The sequence below is a fragment of the Tachypleus tridentatus genome, chromosome 11 (assembly GCF_004210375.1).
Source record: "Tachypleus tridentatus isolate NWPU-2018 chromosome 11, ASM421037v1, whole genome shotgun sequence".
Classification (NCBI taxonomy): domain Eukaryota; kingdom Metazoa; phylum Arthropoda; class Merostomata; order Xiphosura; family Limulidae; genus Tachypleus; species Tachypleus tridentatus.
Window position 1 is genome coordinate 41,077,778 of NC_134835.1, and position 22,934 is coordinate 41,100,711.

At 30.2% G+C, this 22,934-nt stretch overlaps 1 protein-coding gene across 2 annotated transcripts in view; it reads right to left on the bottom strand.

Annotated features, from left to right (window-relative positions):
* Positions 1-1,586: 1,586 nt before the first annotated feature.
* The window catches only part of LOC143232010 (uncharacterized), a 111,356-nt gene continuing 90,008 nt past the window's right edge, over positions 1,587-22,934 (bottom strand). For both annotated transcript variants that reach the window (XM_076466976.1, XM_076466975.1), the window contains exons 65-84: positions 20,778-20,998; positions 20,167-20,305; positions 19,244-19,541; positions 18,802-18,900; positions 18,315-18,569; positions 17,069-17,229; positions 14,494-14,554; positions 13,568-13,861; positions 12,985-13,132; positions 12,226-12,482; positions 11,813-11,945; positions 10,779-10,847; positions 10,300-10,406; positions 9,597-9,738; positions 8,362-8,496; positions 6,607-6,710; positions 6,024-6,116; positions 5,615-5,720; positions 5,221-5,358; positions 1,587-3,194 (exon numbers count right to left, since the gene is read on the bottom strand). In XM_076466976.1, the coding sequence (XP_076323091.1) occupies positions 2,907-3,194; positions 5,221-5,358; positions 5,615-5,720; positions 6,024-6,116; positions 6,607-6,710; positions 8,362-8,496; positions 9,597-9,738; positions 10,300-10,406; positions 10,779-10,847; positions 11,813-11,945; positions 12,226-12,482; positions 12,985-13,132; positions 13,568-13,861; positions 14,494-14,554; positions 17,069-17,229; positions 18,315-18,569; positions 18,802-18,900; positions 19,244-19,541; positions 20,167-20,305; positions 20,778-20,998 (3,248 nt within the window). In that variant the 3' untranslated portion in view covers positions 1,587-2,906. The remainder of the gene's footprint in view (positions 3,195-5,220; positions 5,359-5,614; positions 5,721-6,023; positions 6,117-6,606; positions 6,711-8,361; positions 8,497-9,596; positions 9,739-10,299; positions 10,407-10,778; positions 10,848-11,812; positions 11,946-12,225; positions 12,483-12,984; positions 13,133-13,567; positions 13,862-14,493; positions 14,555-17,068; positions 17,230-18,314; positions 18,570-18,801; positions 18,901-19,243; positions 19,542-20,166; positions 20,306-20,777; positions 20,999-22,934) is intronic.

Consider the following 22,934-nt stretch of genomic DNA (forward strand, 5'->3'; position numbering starts at 1 on the left):
TTGAAACAATATTTTTGTTTACGTGATATTTCTACATTCATATTTAAATAAATATAATATTGCCTGTGAAAATTTCTCCTGAGCCTTCTTAATGTCTTGGCCCAGTATATTTCCTTATAGAGCTTGTATTTGACCAATACATTACCGTGCTCCATGCTAGCTGTTGCCTAGCGATAGCAGTTACCGCTAACTAGCGTGGTTACTACTACATGGCCCGGCATGGCCAAGTGTGTTAAGGCGTGCGACTCGTAATCTGAGGGTCGAGGGTTTGCATCCCCGTCGCGCCAAACATGCTCGCCCTTCCAGCCGTGGGGGTGATATAATGTGACGATCAATCCCACTATTCGTTGATAAAAGAGTAGCCCAAGAGTTGGCGGTGGATGGTGATGACTAACTGCCTTCCCTCTAATCTTACACTTCTTAATTTAATGACAGCTAGCACAGATAGCCTTCGAGTAGCTTTGTGCGAAATTCAAAAACAAACAAACAAACTACTACATATACATCAATCTGATTCTTAAAATACAGAATAGGTCTAATCAACACAGTACCCGAAAGCTGTCAGTTCAGTGTCTATACACAAGTAACTAAAGTTAGTTGGATTTTTTCAAGTGATAATGATTAATTAAATATAAAAATGTTCTGTCAATAGAACCTATACGATGTGGTGTGTAATTTTAATAAGCGTTTACTTATAATCAGACTCAAACTTGTATGAAATCTTCCTAAAGATTAGATGCTGTTTAGTTCACACATCAACAATGGCTCTTTTAAACTTAATTGAAAGATTAATCATGTCAAGGAATGTTTATAATTCTGTTAAAAAATTTTATTTGCACGAAAAATACTATAAAAAGTTTAAATATTTCACTTGTAAACATTTCATTATTTAACGAAGCATATACCCACCAAAGCTTTTAACCCAAATTTAATTAATCAGTGTTAACAAATTGTATTTTCTCCCGTAGAATTGGTTGTTTTGAATTTCGTGCAAAGCTACACGAGGGCTAGCCGTCCTTAATTTAGCAGTGAAAAAGTAGAGGGAAGGCATCACTACCCACTGCCAACTCTCGTACCAACGAATAGTGGGATTGACTGAAAAATTATAACGCACACAGAACTGAAAGGGCGATCATGTTTGTTTTAAGAGGGATTGGAACCAGAAATCCTCATATTACGAATCGAGCACCATAACTACCTGGCCATGCTGGGCCCTGTGGAAAAGGACCCTAGATTTGGTTTTCTGGTTTCCACTGTTCTTATTATTTAGTTCTGAATAATTGTTTTAACCTCTCTTTATTTTCGAGTTTTAAATGCGTTTTACAAGGAATTTGTAACAAACTTAAATATTAACGCTATCATTATAATTTATTTTTATTTTTTTTTCCCATATGGTTTATGTGACACTTATGATTTATGGATCTAAATTAAAATAATTATGAATAATGTACTTCATTCTATTGTTTTAATATTGCATATGTTGCTTTTGTATTTATTGGAAACACTAACGTGTATTTAAGTTATTGATAATTACATAAAATATGTTTTCACTCTAGTGTTCATAGATATATCCAAGACAAATAAAAAACGTTGAGTAATGTTTTTATTACTATAAGCGTTTAAAAACTTTTCGTACTTAAGAAGCAGACTTTAGAATAGTGTTACAAACCTCATTTACAGACGACGATGAATTTAATTCATCAAGATGTTCTTTTTTCAGTTCCATTGAAGGTACTTTACAAAATTGATTACATCAGATTTTCAGTTAGAAATAACATTACACTATATATCTGTTTTCTGTAGCTGAAAAAAATATCAACATTTAGAATTTCTTAAACATACAGCATTATTCAAACATCAATAAAACCTACAGCACTTTTAAAGGTATCACCACATTTTTAAAAATACAAACAAGAATGTTTGCAGAGTCTCAAAGTTGTATGTTTTTTAAAAAATAAATCACAAAAATAGATCTAGAATTCAATCATTTGAGAAAAAAATTGTTGGTGTTTTATTTTGTTAAAGGCACTGAATTTAAACCGTGCATGGTAATGGAGCTTTCTACTTTTTTTGCTTTAAAATAATAATAATAATAGAAATATTTCTTTATTTTCATGTTCAACTATTTTCAACACTGGTTATAAATAACCTTGGAATATGTAAGTACCTAACGTGAAGCACGTGAGCAAAGGAATTAATACAACATTAAATCTACTTTTTATCTACATTAGAAAATAGTAAAACAAAGTGGAGTTGTCTTTTATGTAATACAAAAGATCAAGTACATGACGGATCATCATAACGATATAATAAACGCAGAACTTAGGTTACCAATAACTTGTTTACAGAGCTTGGATTCAATGTAATTACGGGTCCGTGGCAATTTTCTTCCAGGATTTGTAGACGACCGACTGCATAATTAGTAGTTGACTACAGAGCCAGTGTGAATCTCTAGGCTTAATAAAGTCAGGTTTAGGTTACTATTTCCACATTTTTAACTTTTGACTTAGTAATGACTTATTTTGTAAGAATTCTTGTTGTTGGCCAAACAGTTTAATAGTCTATCAAAATACTTCTAAAAGTCTAAAATTGCCTGTCCTTACTTCATGAAAAAAATGAGTGTTAAACTGATGTTGACGGTGGAATTGCGTTAACGTATTTCATATCTTTCTCAAGTTTCATTGTTCTATCTTTAGATAAAGTATGCATAATTTTACAATTTGTAGCATAATCATTGCTGAATGTTATATTATTGACCACAACGTTTTTTCATTATATTAATCATTTTCATTGAGTTATCATTAAAAAAAACTTTTCAGTGTAAAGATGAGTCTGTTATACATGGTTCAATAAGAAACGAAACTAAATATTTGGATCACAACTTTGAACAACTTCTTACAGTTGAATTAAAACTTTGTAGATTGATAATCCTGGCCATCTTCGTACATACTAAACGGAAACTGTGATGAATTCTTTACTACATTATTTGTTTGCAACTCTGGCTTGTCTTCAGGCACGTATGAAGAGTTTGTGAAAGATGATAGTCTAATGTTATTACTAGTATCATCCTTTGGTACTCCATACAACGTAGGATTATATGCAGCCACTGGTGTTTCCATAACTCCACAAGATTCTGAATCATATAATTCATCTTCAATGCCATCAGTTTGCTGTCGTGCAAAAGTGACAAACACCTGGAAATATTTCAAATGAGAAGTTATTTCTAAGTAAAAAAAAAATAGTTTTGTTGGAATTTTTAAAAATTTCAAACTTAAAAAAACATAAAATCAAACCTAACATCCCCTTTCTAAAAACTTCATTTCTAAACTTAGAAATATAAAGTTTTGTGATACAACAGCCCAACTGTCTGTTCTGCAGTTCAGGATTCCAGTAAGGTGTTTCACAGATATAATTTCCAAAGTTTAAATATATCACTTTTACAAAAATATTCAGACTTTTTTTTCTTCTAATTATCAATCATATTATTGCAATATTGTGAAAGATCTTTCAATTGCTTCCATTTTAATGTTATTTAAAATTACAGTGGTGTATAGATAAGTAGGGTAACTAATTTTGTAAATAACTGAAGCAGGAAATCTTGGAAAATAAATGTCCTCTTTTCATCCTTCTTATTTTTATTATTTATTTATTCAAACAATAATAGACAACTTCACTGGTTCTTGTTACTAAGTCTGATGATATCAATTTTATGCTGATTTGAGATTATTCATTGCTTATGACTTGACAATTCATAAATGCATCGAAACATTTTATCTGATATTTTATTAGGTTGTCCAGAAATAAATGTCGTTTTTGAAGTGTGAAGTTTGTGAAAGTATAAACTAGTGTTGTAAAACATGCTTTGATCAAAGTAAGCACCATTTGCTTTAACACACCTTTGCCAATGTGTAACAATGCCGTTTATGCCCCTGCTGTAGAAATCAGAGTTTCTATGGTCAATGAGCTCCTTGAAAGCTTCTTCTGCAGATGTCTGGTTTTGAAAGGGTTTATTGTTAAAACGTTGTCAAAGTGCTTGAAAAATTAAAAACTGTAGGGGAAAGATCTGAGGAATAAGGTGGTTGAGGCAGAACCTCAATTCCCAATTTGTTTAATTTTTGGAGTGTCATCCTTGACAGGTCTCATGATGCAGATTTTGTTGATCTTTAGTCACCTCATGTGGAATCCACTTATCAAACTTTTTCGTCTTTCAAATCTCACTCAGGTGGTCAGCAATGTTTGACTTGCTTGTGCCTATCTTTTCTGCAAGCTCACGTACTGTTGTGTAAGGGTCTATCTTAACTGTTTCCCTTAATGTGTTTTCATTTAAGGATGGCTTCCTTTCACAACTTTCGTGGTCTTCAAGACTTTCATCTCCATGTTGAAACCTTTGAAACCAATGCTGAACTGTACGTTTAGTAACAAATCTATGGCCAAATGTCTGGTTGATGTTCCGTGTGGTTTCAGTAGCTTTTCATCCAAGTTTGAAGTTGTAGAGAAAAATCAGACGAAAATCCTTCTTGTTCATGCTGCCTTGGAGGTTGCAAAACTTACTATGAATAAAGTTGAAACAGCAAACAACTAAGACACCTTGTAAGCGACAAATGTTGGATTAAACCAACCAACCAACGATAAGTTACTCAGTATTCAGCTTCTAAATGTCATCATGAGAATTCCAACATTTATTTCTGGACAACCTAATATTATTAGTTCTGTGTAAACCAATTTGAGTTGATATTTATTTATGTTTTGTTTTACACAGTTCAATAACACCCCCAGCCAATATTATGACTTGCAAACAATACTTACGTTCATACTTATCAATTTCATATACTTTTTTTTGGTTCGGGGAATTTAAAAATGTAAATTAGATAAGAACAACTGTATCTATCTAATATAGACATATGATGAATTTGATTTACTTAGTGTGTGTGTATGTGGGAGGGAGAGACCTTTGATAAAAGTTAAAAATGTAGTACAATTTTTTGTTTTTGTTTTCTGAAAAAGAAAATATACTGAAAATCAGAACAAATAAATATAAGTAACTAAAAACTACTACTACAAAAATGAACACTCACAAATGAATGCATTGTCTTCCCCTTCCATTATCTATTTTATTTAATAAGATATTTCAATAGAGAGAATGGATATTAGAGGCAGAACAATGGAAGCATTAAACTTAAACTTTAATAAAGAAAACCTATTCGTTATTGATTAACTTACTTGATCTAGTGTAGTCTGACTGACAGAAAAATCTCTGATTCCCAGTTCTTCTCCATTCTCTTCTAGGCACCCAAAAATTACAGAAAGTGGAACATTCTTGGTTGGTAGACTGAATTCAATCATATTACAATGGTGTGCCTGAAAAATTATTTAAAAAATCATATACTAAATAGCAGAACCTATCAAACTGAAATGACTGATTCCACAAGATAAGAGTAGCTACATTAGGTCATACTTATGCCATATTTTGTCAGAAAATAAGTGTCAGAACTCTAATTTACTTTCAATATACTTTTATTAAACAATATATTTTAGTTAGTTTTCCTAGCAGTATTATCATTCTATACAAAAACAAACTCAATATTGTTTATTTAATATCAGGAATGACATTCACCCGCAACACGCTTGTTGGGAAAAAGGTATGGATAAAATTGATGACAGGACCCCAATCTGCTTTGTTCTCAGCCATTCGTATGGTGATGGTGTAGCCAGTTCCAAGTCTGAATTTGTTAAAATATAGTTATTATTACAGATTATAATAATTACCACTACTAACATCAACTAAATTACATCTATATTGATATTATTATGTATTCTTTTATCAGTTAACAAACTATACATACCAGAAACACATGTATGAAAGAGACATTCACCAAGTAAACTTGCTTTAGCAACGTGATTTACAAAACATTAAAGCATCTAAAAAACGATTTTTCTCCTCGTTTGCATTACAAATCATTACAGATCATAAATATTATTAAATAGGTAAGAAACTATAAACAGGATTATAAGATAAAACTTACTTGTATTTGAGATAATGTGGACTACCAAGACATTTCAATTTTCCATTCACCATAATGGACAACCTTGAGCAGAGAATGTCACATTCTTCCATACTGTGTAAAAACAGAGCAAGCAGAGGTTTGAAAAGATTTTCATAATTTATTTAAACGTTTCTATGGATTAGGTTTAGTTTAGAATCAAGTGTTTCTCTAAAACACCTATAAAAAGAGTTGAAATGAAACTTATAAAATTTCATTCATTCACAACTGAAAACGTTTCCTGTGACATTTTTTTGTTATTTTCAGTCACAGTTTTTTATATATTTTCCCTCTCTTTAAATGCATCAGTTTAATAACATCAGTTGTAGAAACAATACAAAAAATACTCTAACATATTACATAATCCTGTACTGAACAACAAAAACCACACAATTTTATATTTTCACTTAGAAATTGACAAACTTGTTTTAATTCAATGAAAAAAAGACACAATTCTTGATCATATCTTCTATAGAAGCTTCTTTTGTTTCCTAAATCACTACATTTTATAAGTCCTGATCAATCACAAGAATGATTAATATTTTACCAAAACGTAAACACCAACCTATGTGATGTAAAAAGCACAGATCTCTGATCCTTGACAGCCAGTTGTACATTATTCCATACCAGTCGTTTAGTCATGGGATCCATGCCACTTGTTGGTTCATCCTATAAATAAAACGACAAACAAAAGTTATTTTAAACTAAAATAAAATTCAACCTATACAAATGAAGACCAAATTGTAATTAATTAAATCTACACAATGAAAAATGTTATTTAAATCTCAGAAGCAAAAAGTAACTAAATGTTAAATAAAAAATTCATGATTTTAACACATTTGATTGATTTTCATTTCTGACCCCAATTTCATATTAGCATTAAAATCAAATGAAATCCACAGATATAAATTCATCTAATATACAAAAAAGCCAGTTGTCTCTTGGAAATATTCCTGCTCTGTTTCCCTGTATCACTCAGCAACTAAACTATGACCTGATATTGTTGACTTAAGTATATTGTCCATCAAACATTCACAAGGCATGGATTGAAATCCACTGTTTTGATAATTTTATGTATTAGTTTATCATGGTTCATACTGAATTGCTCAGATCAATTTCAAGCACTTTTCAAGGACATTTTTATGCAGTCTTAGAATGTTTTCAGCACTTTAAAGTGGATTCCAATTAATTATTTTATAATATTCTTGTTTATTTGTCCAACATATAAATGTAAAAAGAAAAAAAAAGATTTTATTTATTTCACTCAATTCTGCAAAATGGATTAAAATTAGATGTGTCAATATATTTTGCTATAATAATATTTTCAAGTACATTCTGTTTTATTTGAAATTTCAAGAATGTATATCCACCCTGTTTTTTGCATATAATTAATTTGGCATAGAAGTCAGTGACCTTAATTTACGTTTTTTTTTTTTTTGATAAAATATATTTTCTTTCATTCTTTCTATTAAATGTATTGCCATTAGTATTAACTAATGATGAAACTTGGAATTAATTTTTAGGTTTGTGAATATAATCTTCTAAAAATAATTAAAATAACAGGTAATTAGTTACAAACCAACTAAACAGATAAGATTTTATTTCAAGCATTTTGTGCTTTCTCACGAGTGGGAAGAATATTAACCAAGTTAAAAGGTGTCTCAAAACTTGTATATCTAAAGTGTGGACTTGGTTTGATAACTACACTAAACTAAAGTCTACACTAAACAAAATAAAGATAAGACAAAAGTTATTATAAAAAATATGAGAACCTTTTTGTCTATTTAGCAAAAGCTTTAGTACAATGAAAACTTGTTCGTATACTTTTATACTTTCTATACATGTGTATTAATTGATACAATACTTTTTTTAGTAAATACGTTTTGAGAGTTGTGTCGAAAATGCTTATTGACCTATTAAGATTCTGCTACTAGCCAGCACTAATGACATTATAAAGAGTAGTAATTTAAATTTAAGCACCATACATTCATTTAAGAAAATTATTGTTAAAAATCTCATAACACCAGTTTTGATTTATGTACTAGTAATACTAACCATTATTTTAGTATGTTGTACTAATGTAGTACAATCAGAGTCATGAGATGTACGTAGTTGTAATGTATATCCTTATATACTAACCAGTCTTGAGCTGTGTACAGTTGTAACACATTGGTTCTTATATTAAACAAAGTCTTGATTGAGTAACAGTAAACTTTTAAATTAACAAGTGTCTATCGTTTCCAATATATATTATTTGCACACTAACTAAAATCTTCATTTATGTTTCACTATAAAATGAAATAATTTATCCTGATCTTACCAGGAGTATAAGCTTGGGATTTCCCAGCATAGAAATTGCAGAACAGAGTTTACGCTTAGTCCCACGACTAAGATTTCCCACTTTACGATTTGCATACAACTTAAGATGAAATTTTATGAGGGCCTTCTGAACAACCTGCAATGGATTATGAACAATTAAAAAAAATCTTACAGCTAAGTTATGAATTTTTACTACACTGACAATAACATGCCTATTTTAATTTCTTTATTAATACAAGCTACTTGATAGAAAACTCATCTATTTAACACTAAATAACATACATACACAGACTTGGGCATTGAAAATAAGTATATTTGTTTAGATATTCAAAATTTTGATAATGGAGCATTCTAATGAGAAATTGCAGAAATTTTGAAAGCTTTCAAGATTATCTGAGTTGTAAACAGATGCATATTAAAGTTTTAGACAGGCAAGCAAAAGTTTAAAAGAATTAGAACCATCATTTTCAAAAGATCAATGGAAACAGACAGTCGCTAGAAATGTAACAATGGTAATTCTATTTACTGAAGCAAATTTAAAACTAAATTATTATCCTTCTTTATAAAAGGTCTAAACATAATATTTATGAACCAGCCACTTCTTTCACTACAAAAAACATTTTAAGAAATGATAACAAATCTAAAGTTGGAAGTACAGTTTATTGTATAAACAAAATTTCAGGTTTAAAATAAAATAAAACATTTTAAATTTTCAAGTTCAAGAATTTAAATCTTAAGACAAGATTAGTGAAAAGAAACTGCAGTATAATACTGATAAATGGCATAATAGGAAGAGATTTCATACTCTTAAGCTAAAAAATAATTAAGAAGACTAGAATAAATGAAAATAAGGTATACAGCATAGTCAAATGACCACAATACTTGCTATAAATTATAAACAAAAAGTAACTTTTCAATGGATACAGAAAATCCACAAGATCAAATAATTTTACAAACTGTAACAGTTGTCATAATATTAGTCTGAAATTTAAAATAAACAAAAGAAAATAGAAAAAAATAAATTTAACTATGAAAAATAATCAAAATAAATTAGAAATACTGATGGTAATCTAAATCATTTATACAGCAAATACTATGTTTGAAAAACAGTTCTTTATAAAATTTCTCACACAAGTAGATCACTAACAATTTTATTTAAAAGATATTTCTAGCTAAACAAAGAATATTGATAAGTTGGCTAACTGTTTTAATAGTAAAAAAATGCTTAATCCTCACCCTTCCAACTTCCTTTGGTGGAATTCCTCGTAGTTTAGAGTAGATAACAAGATGCTGTTCAGGTGTCAATAAGTCATCTACTGCATCAGCTTGAGGACAATAACCTAACAAAGTGTTGCTAGTTGACACAACATCTTTCACCCTAAATGACATTGGAATAATAATTTTACTACATTTAAAAAGTTTTGAATGAAAAGAAAACAAGCTTTTATTTAGAATTTTTTATAACTACATAAAACTTACATGTCCAATAAAAAATATAAAAAAATACATTTAAAGAATTCAAACAAAAATAACTCTAAAATAAAATTCTTAAAATTTTGTAGTATGTACATTCAAGGTAATAACTGTAATTAATAACATATGTATTTTACTTCAATAGTCATGTATTACTCAGTCTGCTGTATTTTATGTCTCTTACACTGTATTCATATACAAGTAAAATTTAACATTCATTATAAATGTGAGAAAAGTTAATTAGAGAAACAGTTTCTTTCTTTGTTTTAATAAAATGCTAAAGAAACCAAATATAACTTATTACTGAAAGAATATAAGACTCCTAATAAATTAAAATATTTTTACTGCTACACAGACATTTATAAGGAAAGAGGAAATTAAACTGTTTAGAAGTAAACAGATTTTAAATTTGTATAGTACCTCCTTTGTACCAAGATTCTAATAACAATTATAAAATCAAATGTACATTTTGTTCTTGATGTATACATTTCCTGAAGTAGCTTTGAGTTGTCCTGTCAAGATTCGGAAAAGCGTTGTTTTTCCTGCACCATTAACACCCAACAAACCAAAACACTGGAAATTAACAAGAAATAAAAATTCAGTATTTAATTTTGTACACTTTCATTACACCAAAGATAGTTCAACACTTTATATAAACTAATTATTTAAACAAAATGCTAAATGAAAAAATAAAGCACACGGGAAGAAAAAAATATTAAATATAGCATAACAGATTCCTGTAATTATTATAAAACTTTCCTAAGCAAATAAAAAGACATTGGGCAGAATAATGTTACATAATATTTCTATTTAAGCTCTAAAACCTACATTTATCATTAAATAAGTTTTTTCAAACATTAATAACAGTAACCATTATTTGCTACAAAACTATGCAACAAAGAAAACTGAAAGATCATGCTGAAATCGTTGATCATTCAATCCTACCTCTCCTTTAGGTATGGCTAGACTGACATTGTCCACAGCTACATTTCTTCCTGCAATGCTTTTAAACTCCTGCAAAGATACAGTAAAACTTGATATATAACTAATATAAGCAAGCATTAATCAATAGCTCAGTGTACAGAATGAAATACATATAGGTGATTTGTGTAATAGGTAATATATTTCATTCAAATTTCAAATTGCAAAAGTCATTTAAATTTTCAGATTATGACTTATGGCAGTGTTTAAATAAACAAGTCCTTTTTTGTTTTTGTATACTCCCATATACTACTCCCGAAATAAGATTCAGAAAAAAACATGTTAATAGTTGTCACTATTAACTCAATGACAGAAGTATACTTCATTGTGATGCTTGACAAATACTACAGTAACTAAGAAAAATACAAGTGTCATTTTCCAACACTTAAAGTTCTTTATGAAAAAAACAAACACTAAAAAACAAACACTATTCAAAGCATAGATTTTTAAACAAGTTGTAGACATTATATTTTATATTTCAAGTTTCAGAAGATGCAGAAGACACAGTGTTTAACCAACATAATAGCAAAAGAATCACAGATCTACTATGTAGAAGATCAAGTGAAGTGATATGCCATAGGGAATCAAACCTCGGATTTTGGTGTGTAAGTCTACAAATTTACTAACTTATTGGAGGAGTACATACTATAGGAAAGTATATACAATATATATGGTACCAGATTGCTGCAATAACTAAGTAATTGGATTGAGTGGTCTTGAAATTTAATACACTATTTGTAAGAATAACTTTCATACCAGCATAAAATGCTAAATGAGCACAACAATTCGATCTCAGACAAAATTATAAAGTGCAATCATTAATAGATGTGTAACTCTACAAAACTAATTTACTTAGCCATAACTTGTTATACTTCAAGAAAAAATTATTGGAAAAGACCAAAGGTAGTACTAAACTTGATTGTGTCATATTATCATAGAACTGTGTTCAGAAGTCTTAAACATATATTGAAAGTACTGTACATAATGTAAATATCTACCTTGGAAAGTGAAACAAGTTTTAGTATGTCATGTTTACTAGCTTCACTCATAACTCTCTTTCTTTCTTCAGCTACATCATTATCTTCAGTAAGAGGAGGATCTCTGGGTTTGGAATGTTGAAATCTGAAGAGACTGTAATACAATGTGTGTTAGTTATCTTAACAAATGAAATACCATTGACTGCTATTGTTGTTAAGAAACTAAACCCTACTTGGAGATACAAGCACTTATTGTCTGCAAAATTCTTTTATTTATGTTTTCCAATATTAGGTTACTTGTAATTGGACACTTTTTTTTTTACCTTACAGAACACATTTATAATTACCCTTTTAACATCAATAATTTTTCCTTCCCCCTTTTATGTTTTGTTTAGCTATTGTTTTATCTTCCATTTTTTTGTACAACTTCTCACCTTTTCATGCAATTAAAGAAACGTAACTCCAGCAGAAGATTCAGAATAAAAAAGACCAAGCCTTCAAATGCTAGGATAATGTAGTGGTACCCCAAAAGCTCCATACTGAATGGGGAGATGTAAGTATCTTGGCCAAACATAGCAAATATTTCTGCTTGGATGTGATTTTTGGCAAGATCAACTAGTCCACCAATGAGTGCATACTGAGGAAACAGTAAAGCTATGTACCTTAAAGTTTCCATCACATCATCTGACACCTGTAATAAATTCAAATCAATTTCAAAACCTATACATAAATGCTAAACATTTTGAACATAAGCTCAGTATACCTCAGGAGAAGAAAGCTTGATATAAAACTGATTTGTAACTTAAAGTAAAGGAACAAAGTTTAAATTTTATTTCTATAGGAAGAAGTTAAACAGTAACTTATGTTATTGGAATTTCACTGTTGGAATTCATAGTGAACTGCTCTTGCTTTAGTTTTTGAAATGGATGATTTGAGGGATGATTATAATACTGAAACTTGAGTGTAAAGGCTCATCATCACAGGTTCTATGCCAGCACATCAGTTAAAACTATTTGTGATTGCTTCACAGTTTTTGACATTTAGGAAGAATTAATAGTGTTATTGGTATACTAAGTTAAGCTACACGAACAGAAATGATCAATGAATATTTTTTACTGGTCTTTAAACTAGACCATACACGTAAAAATCTTGAATAAACACAGCAAATGATTCATAAATCTGTTGTTACTCACATCATCCACTTCAAAGATGGTTAGTAGTAAGTTGGAAACCATGATGTTGATGCCTATAAAGATGTTGATACAGTAAAGGACCATGAAGGCAATGCTAGGTTCTTTGAATAGTTTCTCCAAAAGGTACATTAATGGAGTCATTGCCCACCTGCAAATTCAGGTTTCAAACCAGTAAACCAAATAAAAAACTGATAATCATAGAAGCTTGATACATTCTGACTATTAATTACTTAATCATGACAAAAATATTCTGCTTAATATTAAAAATATCAATATTTTGAACCTTGATATTTATTAATTAGTATATTAAACATGAAATAACAACATAAAAAATACAGAAGTTCAGGGAAATGTTTAAATTATTTTTATTCTCTGTCTTATAGCAAACCTTTTTCATTTATACACTTTATTTGGGTATGTTAAATAATTTTCAATTGGTGCTGTGCCTTCAAAATTGTTAACACTTTATGATTAATAAAAATACCATATCTGTTGTACCTAGTTCTAAACATCCTTATAGTTTCTCTAGAGTAAAATCTAAGATTTTGAGGTAGAGGGAAACCTAATGTATTTCTATATTTACCCAAACAACAATAGCAGAAGTAAAACAGCTGGCATGTTGAGCTTAGTGACATAAACAGGCAAGGAAAATCCAACTATTATAATTGCTGCCAAACAAACAGCTATAACAACCAAAAACATATCCCAAATTAGGGAGGAAAGCCAGTAGAGGGTTGGTCCAACACCACCAACAAACTGTAATCTCTTTTCTTCCTGGGTTCTCTCTCGCACCAAGTAAACCACAAAACTTGAGGGAATAAAAGCAAAGCCAAGTAGAAAAACCAGGGCAATCCCAATCTCTGCTACACGCTGGAGCCTATAACATAACATTTGTAATATTTGTTACAAATTCGTGTTTAATTCAAACAAATACATAACTTCAATGGTACAAGAAACACTAGATTATTTCTTAATGGCTTTAACAACAAAAAAAAAAAAACAGGACTGTTTTCATTTTGTACTATTATTCATTGTTTAAAAGTCGGTATTAAAGTTATCTTAATAATAATTAAAGGTCTTGCTAATTGAATATTTTCAGTAATGCTACAATATATATTATGCTAGCATTGTTAGTTACTATCACTTTATGTGGGATATCAAACAAGAAACATCAGAACCTGCAAGTTTATTAGTGTTTGATGCAGGATTTATCATTTACTTGCAACACAACAAACTGAGTAGTGGGAGAACTGTTTATGTTGTATGTTCAACAAGACATTTTAAGTAACGTGGATAACATATATTGTACAGAATCTTTATAAAGACAGTTTAATTTTCAAAGATATATGCAAGATTGAAAAATATCTGATTTTTCTTTTTTGCTTTTCTGTAGCCTTCAAACAAATCTATTAAATAAATATTCACATATGTGACATACATGGATATATTGATAAATTGTGTTCTTCAAAAATACTTTTTTTACTTTAGGTATGTAAGAATTATTCTTACAGTGTTTCTCGACTAAGCTGTGCAGATGTCAAGTGCAAAGGATGATTGTAGACTGTTATACCTACATAAAAACACAATGTAATATATACCATTAAGTAAAATATATAAACACATTTATACCACATTTGTATTACAAACACTTATTTGGTCATTTTATTGATGATCACAATGCTCTATAGCTAAGAACTACCATTTCATTCATTTCTAAAACTAAAAAGTAATATAATAAAAATGTAAAACTAAAAAAATTGCATTATTCACCTACTAAACACTAACAAGTGTTCATGATATTTTGAAAGAATATACAGTACTGTGCAAGTGTTAAGGCAAGAGAATATTTGTCATTCTTTCCATTTTATGAGGCTAATTCTTCCATGCCATTAGAGAACATAGATTTCAACATTACAGTAATGATTTACTTGTCTGTTGACAACTGAATGATACAGGGTGAGAATATTTATCATTCTTTAGAATTCCCATACACTTGTACCAGAGGCATATCATAAAGGTTCTGTGTGAACGAACATACTAATCAAATTTAGGGTCTGAAATAACTGTCATGGTACCCCATGGAGTGTCTTAACTATATAGAAAGAAGCTATCATATGGTAAAGGTATATGTTAGATTAAATCAATTTAATAACACTCCACAAATAAACCTTAATAAAAAATAGTGCTTAACACTATGTATTAAGTTTGGTTGTTATACCATGACCCAAAACATGTAAAGAACTGCCAGTACAGAGAAAGTTTTCATAAAAGCTTTATGTAATGCTGGTTGGACTCTCCAACAAATTAATGCAGACTTGAAATGCTCCACAAACACTGTCAAGTACACCCCAGATCATGAGACTGAGACAGGTAAATCAGAAAATAGGAAAGGAAGATACAGAACACCTAAACTCAGTGATACTGATGTTAAGTATCTTTGTTTATGCAGCTTTTAGAATAGAAGGAAGACTACCACTGATCTGAAGCATGAGATAAATGACCATATACCAAACAACAAAAAAGAGTCCATATTTATAATATCAAAAAGACTAAACAAGACTTGAATATTTGGTCGTGTAGCAATAACAAACATTTAATTTGATCTCCAAATATTGTTAAGAGACTTAAATGTGCTAAAGAGTACAAGAGTGAACTGCTGATAATTGGAAAATGGATGGTGTGTTCAAGTTTGAAATATTTGGTTCAAAGCATAGGTTATGCTTCTAGCAATAAAAAAGGTGAAAGATACTAACCTCAATACATAGCATCTAAGATGAAGCATAAAAGAGCCAGTGTGATGGTTTGGTAGCATTTTTCTGCTGAGCAACAATAAATATTTGCAAAATATATGGAATAATGGACCAATGTAAGTACCATCAGATACTAATCTGTTATAGTGTACCCAGTGGTTTGCATATTATTGGTAAAGGATTACACTACCAAGAAGATAATGACCCCAAACACTTGTACAGCTTGTGCAGAAGTTATTTAGCTAAGAAAGAAGCTAATGGAGTAATTCAGATGATGAAATGGTCTTCACAGAGTCCTTATATCAACCAAGTTGTGCAGATTTGGGATTTGATAGATCAAAAACTTGACAAATCAAAAGTTACTTCCAAAGAAACTTTAGGGGAGTGCATTAGACACATTTAAAGTAAAATCCCAATGGACAATTTGATTAAATATGTTGCAGCAATGCTTAAGAGATTGTCTGAAATAATTAAAGCAAAAGAGAGAGACATAAAATATTAACTGTTTGCTGAACTCAAACACTTACATTGAGTTTGTTATACTAAATATGAAGTTTAATAACATTTTGATGTTTCACATGTGATATTCCTTCCATTGTTTTTGACAGTAGCCTAAAATTTAAATTTTCACATTGTCCAAATACTTTTTCACAATACTGTATGACAAAGTTTTAATATTATTTGTATCAAAGACATCATTTTCAAATTTAAGTTTTAGATAAAGTTAATAAACAGTAGAACAAACAAACACTTACAGATTACATTGCTCAACAACTCAACACTCAATGTTAATGCCATTCATTAAGTACTCATGCTTATTGAAAAGCAAATGTTATTTACATCCATGCCACAACACAAGTAAAATCACAATTTTATGTTTTCCTTTAGACAGCATAGTTTAATTTAAAAAAAAAGCATTACAGTTACATTTGTTAGATAATTTTCAAACTTATTTAATCTCCTAGAATGATTATTGTGCGTGGTATTTAACATATTGTTTTACATATATGATTTTCAAACTTTTTTCACTTAAAAATTGACATTATAATCACAATAATTTGAATCCTAGTGTCAAGTCCTTTAAATTATGCTAACTTTAGATGATTTAAACAAGAAAGTATTGAAAAGTAAAAAAAAATTATTTTGAGCTTTATACAACATCAGTCTCAAACAAATCAAGTGTGAAACTAAAACTTTATATATTTTTCACATATCATACTTTATAAAATACAGAACACTTAGCTAGTAAGTGTAACAAATTTTGACACCATGGTAATTATTGTGTATTTCACTGTAATGAAACTAAAAAGTGAGATTCATTCAGTTCAACCTACCAAACTCTTTTGAGTCTTTACCCTGAACTTTCATGTTATACCTCAAGACAGCATTACTAAGAGCATTCAAGTATGCTGGTACGGCATGATATCCAGAGTTTTCAAACCATACCTTCATCATCGCGTTCCCTCCTAACCTCTCAGCACTCCAGCCACCATATCTAAAAACAACATTTCAAATGTTTCTAAAGATAAAGAATTCATTACTGTTTAAATTTTCCACTTGGAAAATCAAGTAGAGTTTTTTCTATCATGTATTTCACATTGTATTACAGGTGACAGTGATTAAAACTTTTGTACAATTTATTTGGTTACTGTTAGAAACAACAGTTTTCACTTTAAAAACATTTTTCATAGAATAAATTAAAAATCAATGTATTCTACTCTTATAATTAGTTAATTTTACTCAGCAGACCATAAACAAACCAGATTTATTTGATGCATTTTAAACAAATATTTATAATTAATGGCTACAAGCAAATACTTTTAATTAAAAGCTATGTGCAAATAGTTTTAATCAGCAGGCTATATATATGAGAATAGTTTTATTCAGTAAGGTATAAGTAAATAGTTTTTACTTGGTATACTATATCTAAGTAAGCTTTATTCAGTAGGCTATATTTAAATAGTTTTATTCAGTTTAGTACAATCAAATGACTGCATTCAGCAAGTTATGAATATGTATTTTTGGCTAGTAAGAATTTAATATACTAATTCTATTTAGCAGTCTATAACCAAATTATTTTTCCAAAGAGGCAACAATCATATTGTTATATTTAGCATAAAGTTCCTTCAGTGGACTTATTATCAAATATTGTCATTTATTGTGAAACAAATCAACTGCTTGTTACTATAATAATGACGTTTAATGTAATAAGTAGATTTTTCCATAATTAATCAATATAAATATACATTACTAATAGGTAAAATACAAAATCACTAAGTAAGATTTCGTAACAAATAAAAAAATATTTATCCCCTCAACAGATGATTACACACAGAATGTAAACAAAAAGAAATACTACATTTGAGGTTATTTTGTAACTTTTTCAATTATAGATAAAAAAATGGTTTGACATGTAATACCTTGTGTACAGGCATTTAATTGGTGTTTTGTATTTTCCACACTTTTGCATCAAATATGTAGAACTTCACTCATAAATTTAATGTGTGTATGACAGCTAACTTTACAACAAAACTTCAAATGTTTACTAGCAGCAACTTATTTAACAGTCTTAATAGTTACCGCTGTTCAATAAAGGATGGATAGGTGTTAAGAAGGTATTCACTGATGTCCACATCAGTAAGGTTGTAAATTATATCTTCTGTTCTGGTATCATACAGTGGTTGAGCCTTGTCAGTAAAAGAATCTTGGACTTCACAGTATTTCTCCTTACTGCATGAACAGTGATTTTTGCTTCCTGTATATCTTTTCTTGTATGAATGTTCTTTTAACATCTTCAATACTGTGGAATTGGTGGTCTTGCAATGGAAAGACATTCTGCAAAGATAGTACATTTATGAGAAAAATATTTAGCAGTTTCTGAAAACAATATATAGTACTAATAATTATTTATAATAACTAACAGATTACATACAACCTTAGGAAATTTCTTTTATTTTACATTTCAAACAGCATATACAGTCATACTACATTCTATGAGCTATGGCAAATATCTATTTAAATATTAGTGAATATCATAAAGAAAATTACTTTAAAATATATCACATACCCTTTGGGTGGAGGCTTCATGCACATTGTTCCTATACCTGGTGGGGACAGGAGTTGTGAGATAACAGCATTGGCAATATTTTCTTCACCTTTCTTCAGGCTACAAATTTACACAAAATCATGATATATACCTATTTTAAAAGGTGAAAAATATGTTTTAAAGAAGTTAGTGAATGACAAGAAAATTGGAAGAATGCATAAAAGTCTGGAAAAAAAAAAGACAGCATATAAGAGAATATTTTACAAAAATCATCACAGACAATCAAGATGATTAAAATAAAATTTCATGAATAACTGACCTATACACTAATTTATGGAATTTTTTCCATAAATATACTTTTAGTACAATATACACACACTTAAGCTATTAGTTTTAATGTGGTTATATGTTATATTTCAACTCAAAATGCTTAAATCCAAATAAATAATTCTCAAGATTTTACCTAATGAAAGATGCAGCATTAGGTCCATACATGGAATGTGTCAGTAGAAGTGCTGGTTCAGCAGTTCTTACTGGTTTGATTGTGGCAAATCCCATGGCAATGGCGATGAACAAGCAAGGCAGAACAATAGCACACATAAGGGTCTTCCAATCTCGGTAGGTGTGATAACAACGTTTTATCAATAGTGCAGTAAACTGCTGAAGTTTTAGATGGGGTCCTGTTAGTAGACATTTGCTGCCCAGGTTCAGAGATTTGGTAGCCCATGGATCAGAGTTAACATTAAGTTCCACTAAAGGTGCTAAAACAAATTGATATCTTGATAAATTTATCTGTACTTTTACCAGATGTTGTAACAATAGCAGTGCTATATTCCTTTGCAGAACATTTGCATTTGCCAATAGCAACCAATGAAATGCTCTCAACAAAAAACAATATTAAACTGAAACACAAAGATTAAATCAATATTTAAATCAATGTAAGAAATAAAATGTATAGGTATGTATGGTTTTGTATAAAATGCTTGGAATAAACACATTTAACATAAAATTTACATTAAAAGAGCAAACTATATGACAAATCAAATAACCTTTTAAAATGCCATTTGCCAAATATGTTTTTCTGACAAGTCATTATATTTGAAACAATAATAGTGAACAGGTCCAAACTAAACCTAACTACCAGTAGTTATTAACTTGACAATAATTAAAAGCACAGCTATTACATTTTAGATCACATTTTACTCATGTGAAGTTATTGCTTTTCAATACATTTTTGGAAAAGTAAATGAGACAAAACTCACGAGTTTATATATAATTAAGCAAATAGCATTTATTACATAATTATCTCAGTTGTAACAAAATAATAATGGATAAGGTTATAAGTGTAGCAAACTGAATACACCAAGCATATCCAACTTCACTTACCATCTTCTTCAGAACAACTAGATGAATTTTCGGTGTTACTCAACGTATGAACTAGTAAGCCACTTTTTATTGACATCTGTTCCTGTGCTTTCAAGAATGGAATTCCTGAATCTTCCAAAGTGCAGAGTGTTAGAAATACCTTTTAAAAATATCAAAAATTGTCTCTATTTCAGTGAGAAAATACTTCATCATAAATATAGTAATTTCAAAAGACTCAGAAACTTAATTACTTTCACATTTTCTTCATCTATAGCAAAAAATAAATGTATATATAATTTGTTTTTTATTTTAAAGACTGATGGGAGATAAGTGTATTAAATGTTACCCCAGTACTTTTACAAAACGTTTTCCTTTCTTTCTGAATGGTAATTACCTACTTTTGGTTTCAGTTTTGCATTCTTTAAATAAGACAGTATAACATAATGAGTATGGCAAATAAATGTAATGATTTACAATATCATAAACATATAAACTAGGTTTCTATTCATTACATTAGTATAAAAACAATTATAAAAAATTTAAGTAGTGTAAACTGAAACTAACATAATTCATCTGGAAAAAATGATAAAAATGAAAACCTTAAATTATTTCAAAAGGTAACTAGTGCTCACTTCCTCAAAAGTTGTGCTCGATAAGCCATAACTTCCAAACCCAAGCTTGTTTAAGTTTTCTTCAAGGTGAGTAAACAGCCCAGACAGATTATACGGTGTGCCATCCAATGAACGTTGTGGAAGGCTTATGATCATTTCACTGCCATGATCTTCTTGTAATTGAGCAGTGGGAACAAATGACTTGATGAGAACCATCACTCCACTCATGTCACAACTACCATCTGCAAAAAATATTAATATTACTGATGCACAAAATGTAAAATATTGTTATCACCTGCTTGGTTTAAATATGGTTACTGCATCCAAAAAAGGATTAAGTACGGTTACTTTACATCAGAAGTTAAACTACGATTATCACACAATATATCTACCTATTTTTGAAAAGGATATTAAGATGCGAGTACTTTACACTGTATCTATCTACTGTATAGAAACAGACTGAGATGTGGGTATTTCATATTGTACATGTCAAACATTTAAGATGTGGAAAGTCAGCATTGTGTCTATTCATTCTAAGGAACAGACATTAAAGCATCAATACTATATAATGTATCTATCCATTTCATTGAAACAGTGGCTGAGACATTACACTAACGTTTATTCATCTGTTTGAGCTTGTGTGATATTCCATGGATTCACCTTGTGTATATTCGCATGATCTTGGCAATAACTGTATATACGAGGTCTGTTAAAAAAATACGCGGACTGATGTCATAAAACAAAATGTACTTTATTTAGAAGTTACAGACCTGAAATCCCTTCAAAGTACTCTCCTCCCCAATGCACACACTTATCCCAACGGTGTTTCCACTTGTTGAAACAGTCCTGGTACGCTTCTTTTGTAATGTCTTCCAGCTTCTTCGTCGCATTTGCCTTAATCTTTGGAATCGTCTCAAATCTTCTTCCTTTCAAGGGTCTTTTGAGTTTGGGGAACAAGAAAAAATCGCAAGGAGCAAGGTCAGGTGAGTAGGGGGGGTGGGGAAGAACAGTGATCGAGTGTTTGGCCAAAAACTCATGAGTTCTGAGGGCTGAATTTCGCAGCAACGCGGTGCATCTTCAATTTTTCGGTCAAAATCTCGTAACAAGATCCAACTGATATCCCACACTCTTCAGCAAACTCCCTGACAGTCAGACGTCAATTTGCCTGCACCAGGGTGTTGATTTTGTCGACATGTGGGTCGTCAGTTGACATGGAAGGACGTCCAGGATGCTCATCATCTTCAATGGACTGTCGACCATCCTTAAAATGTTCATGCCACTTGAAACATGCCGTACACTTCATAGCAACATCACCGTAAGCTGTGTTAAGCATAGCAAAAGTTTCAGTTGCAGATTTTCCAAGTTTAACACAAAATTTCACAGCAAGTCGTTGCTCCTTCAGGTCATTCATTCTGAAATCTGCCAAACAAAAAAAATCGCACTTCACTTAAAACCGCGTAGCTAATACACAAATGAAGATATCTGCAATCGGGAAATGGCATCATAATCAGCTGATCTGTGCAAACCTAGCGACACCAAGCGGATTCCCCTGGAACCAACTGGAGCTGTGCAATTCAAACAGTCTGCATATTTTTTTTAAACAGCCCTCATATGATGAACTAGCATGCAGAAAAACAGACACAGTGATTTACTGAAGATGGAACAACAGAGATATTCTATGAAAGTTGAGCAAAAAATAAATGTTTCATCTACAACAGGAAACAGAAGAATCACAAAGTAGCTGATTGGTCTAATTATAGAATACATTTGCATTGGTGGTTGTGAAAGTAAAAATTAAGATAAATAACCTGCATTTAACTAAAAGTACACAAAAATGAACTATTTGGAAGTAGAAAGTTTTTATAGTTTTTATACCATGAAAAGCAAGCTAGAAAGATCTAAAAAACAAATGAAACTTTCATAGATATAGTTGGTTCTTTCAAAACAGAAATAATTTTTTAAATATGCTAAAAATGCTTTGACTATTCCCCTTGTCTCTGTGGCTGACCAAAAAGAATAGTGGATTATAAAAATATACATCTCTCTCCACATGATAAACATAAAACAGATCCACATACAGTATAAGGGATAAAATACAACCATCCCATGAAACAGTAGATAATTTCCATGAACTATTGTTGTTACAGGAAGAAGCACCTATGACTAGAGGGCTTTATT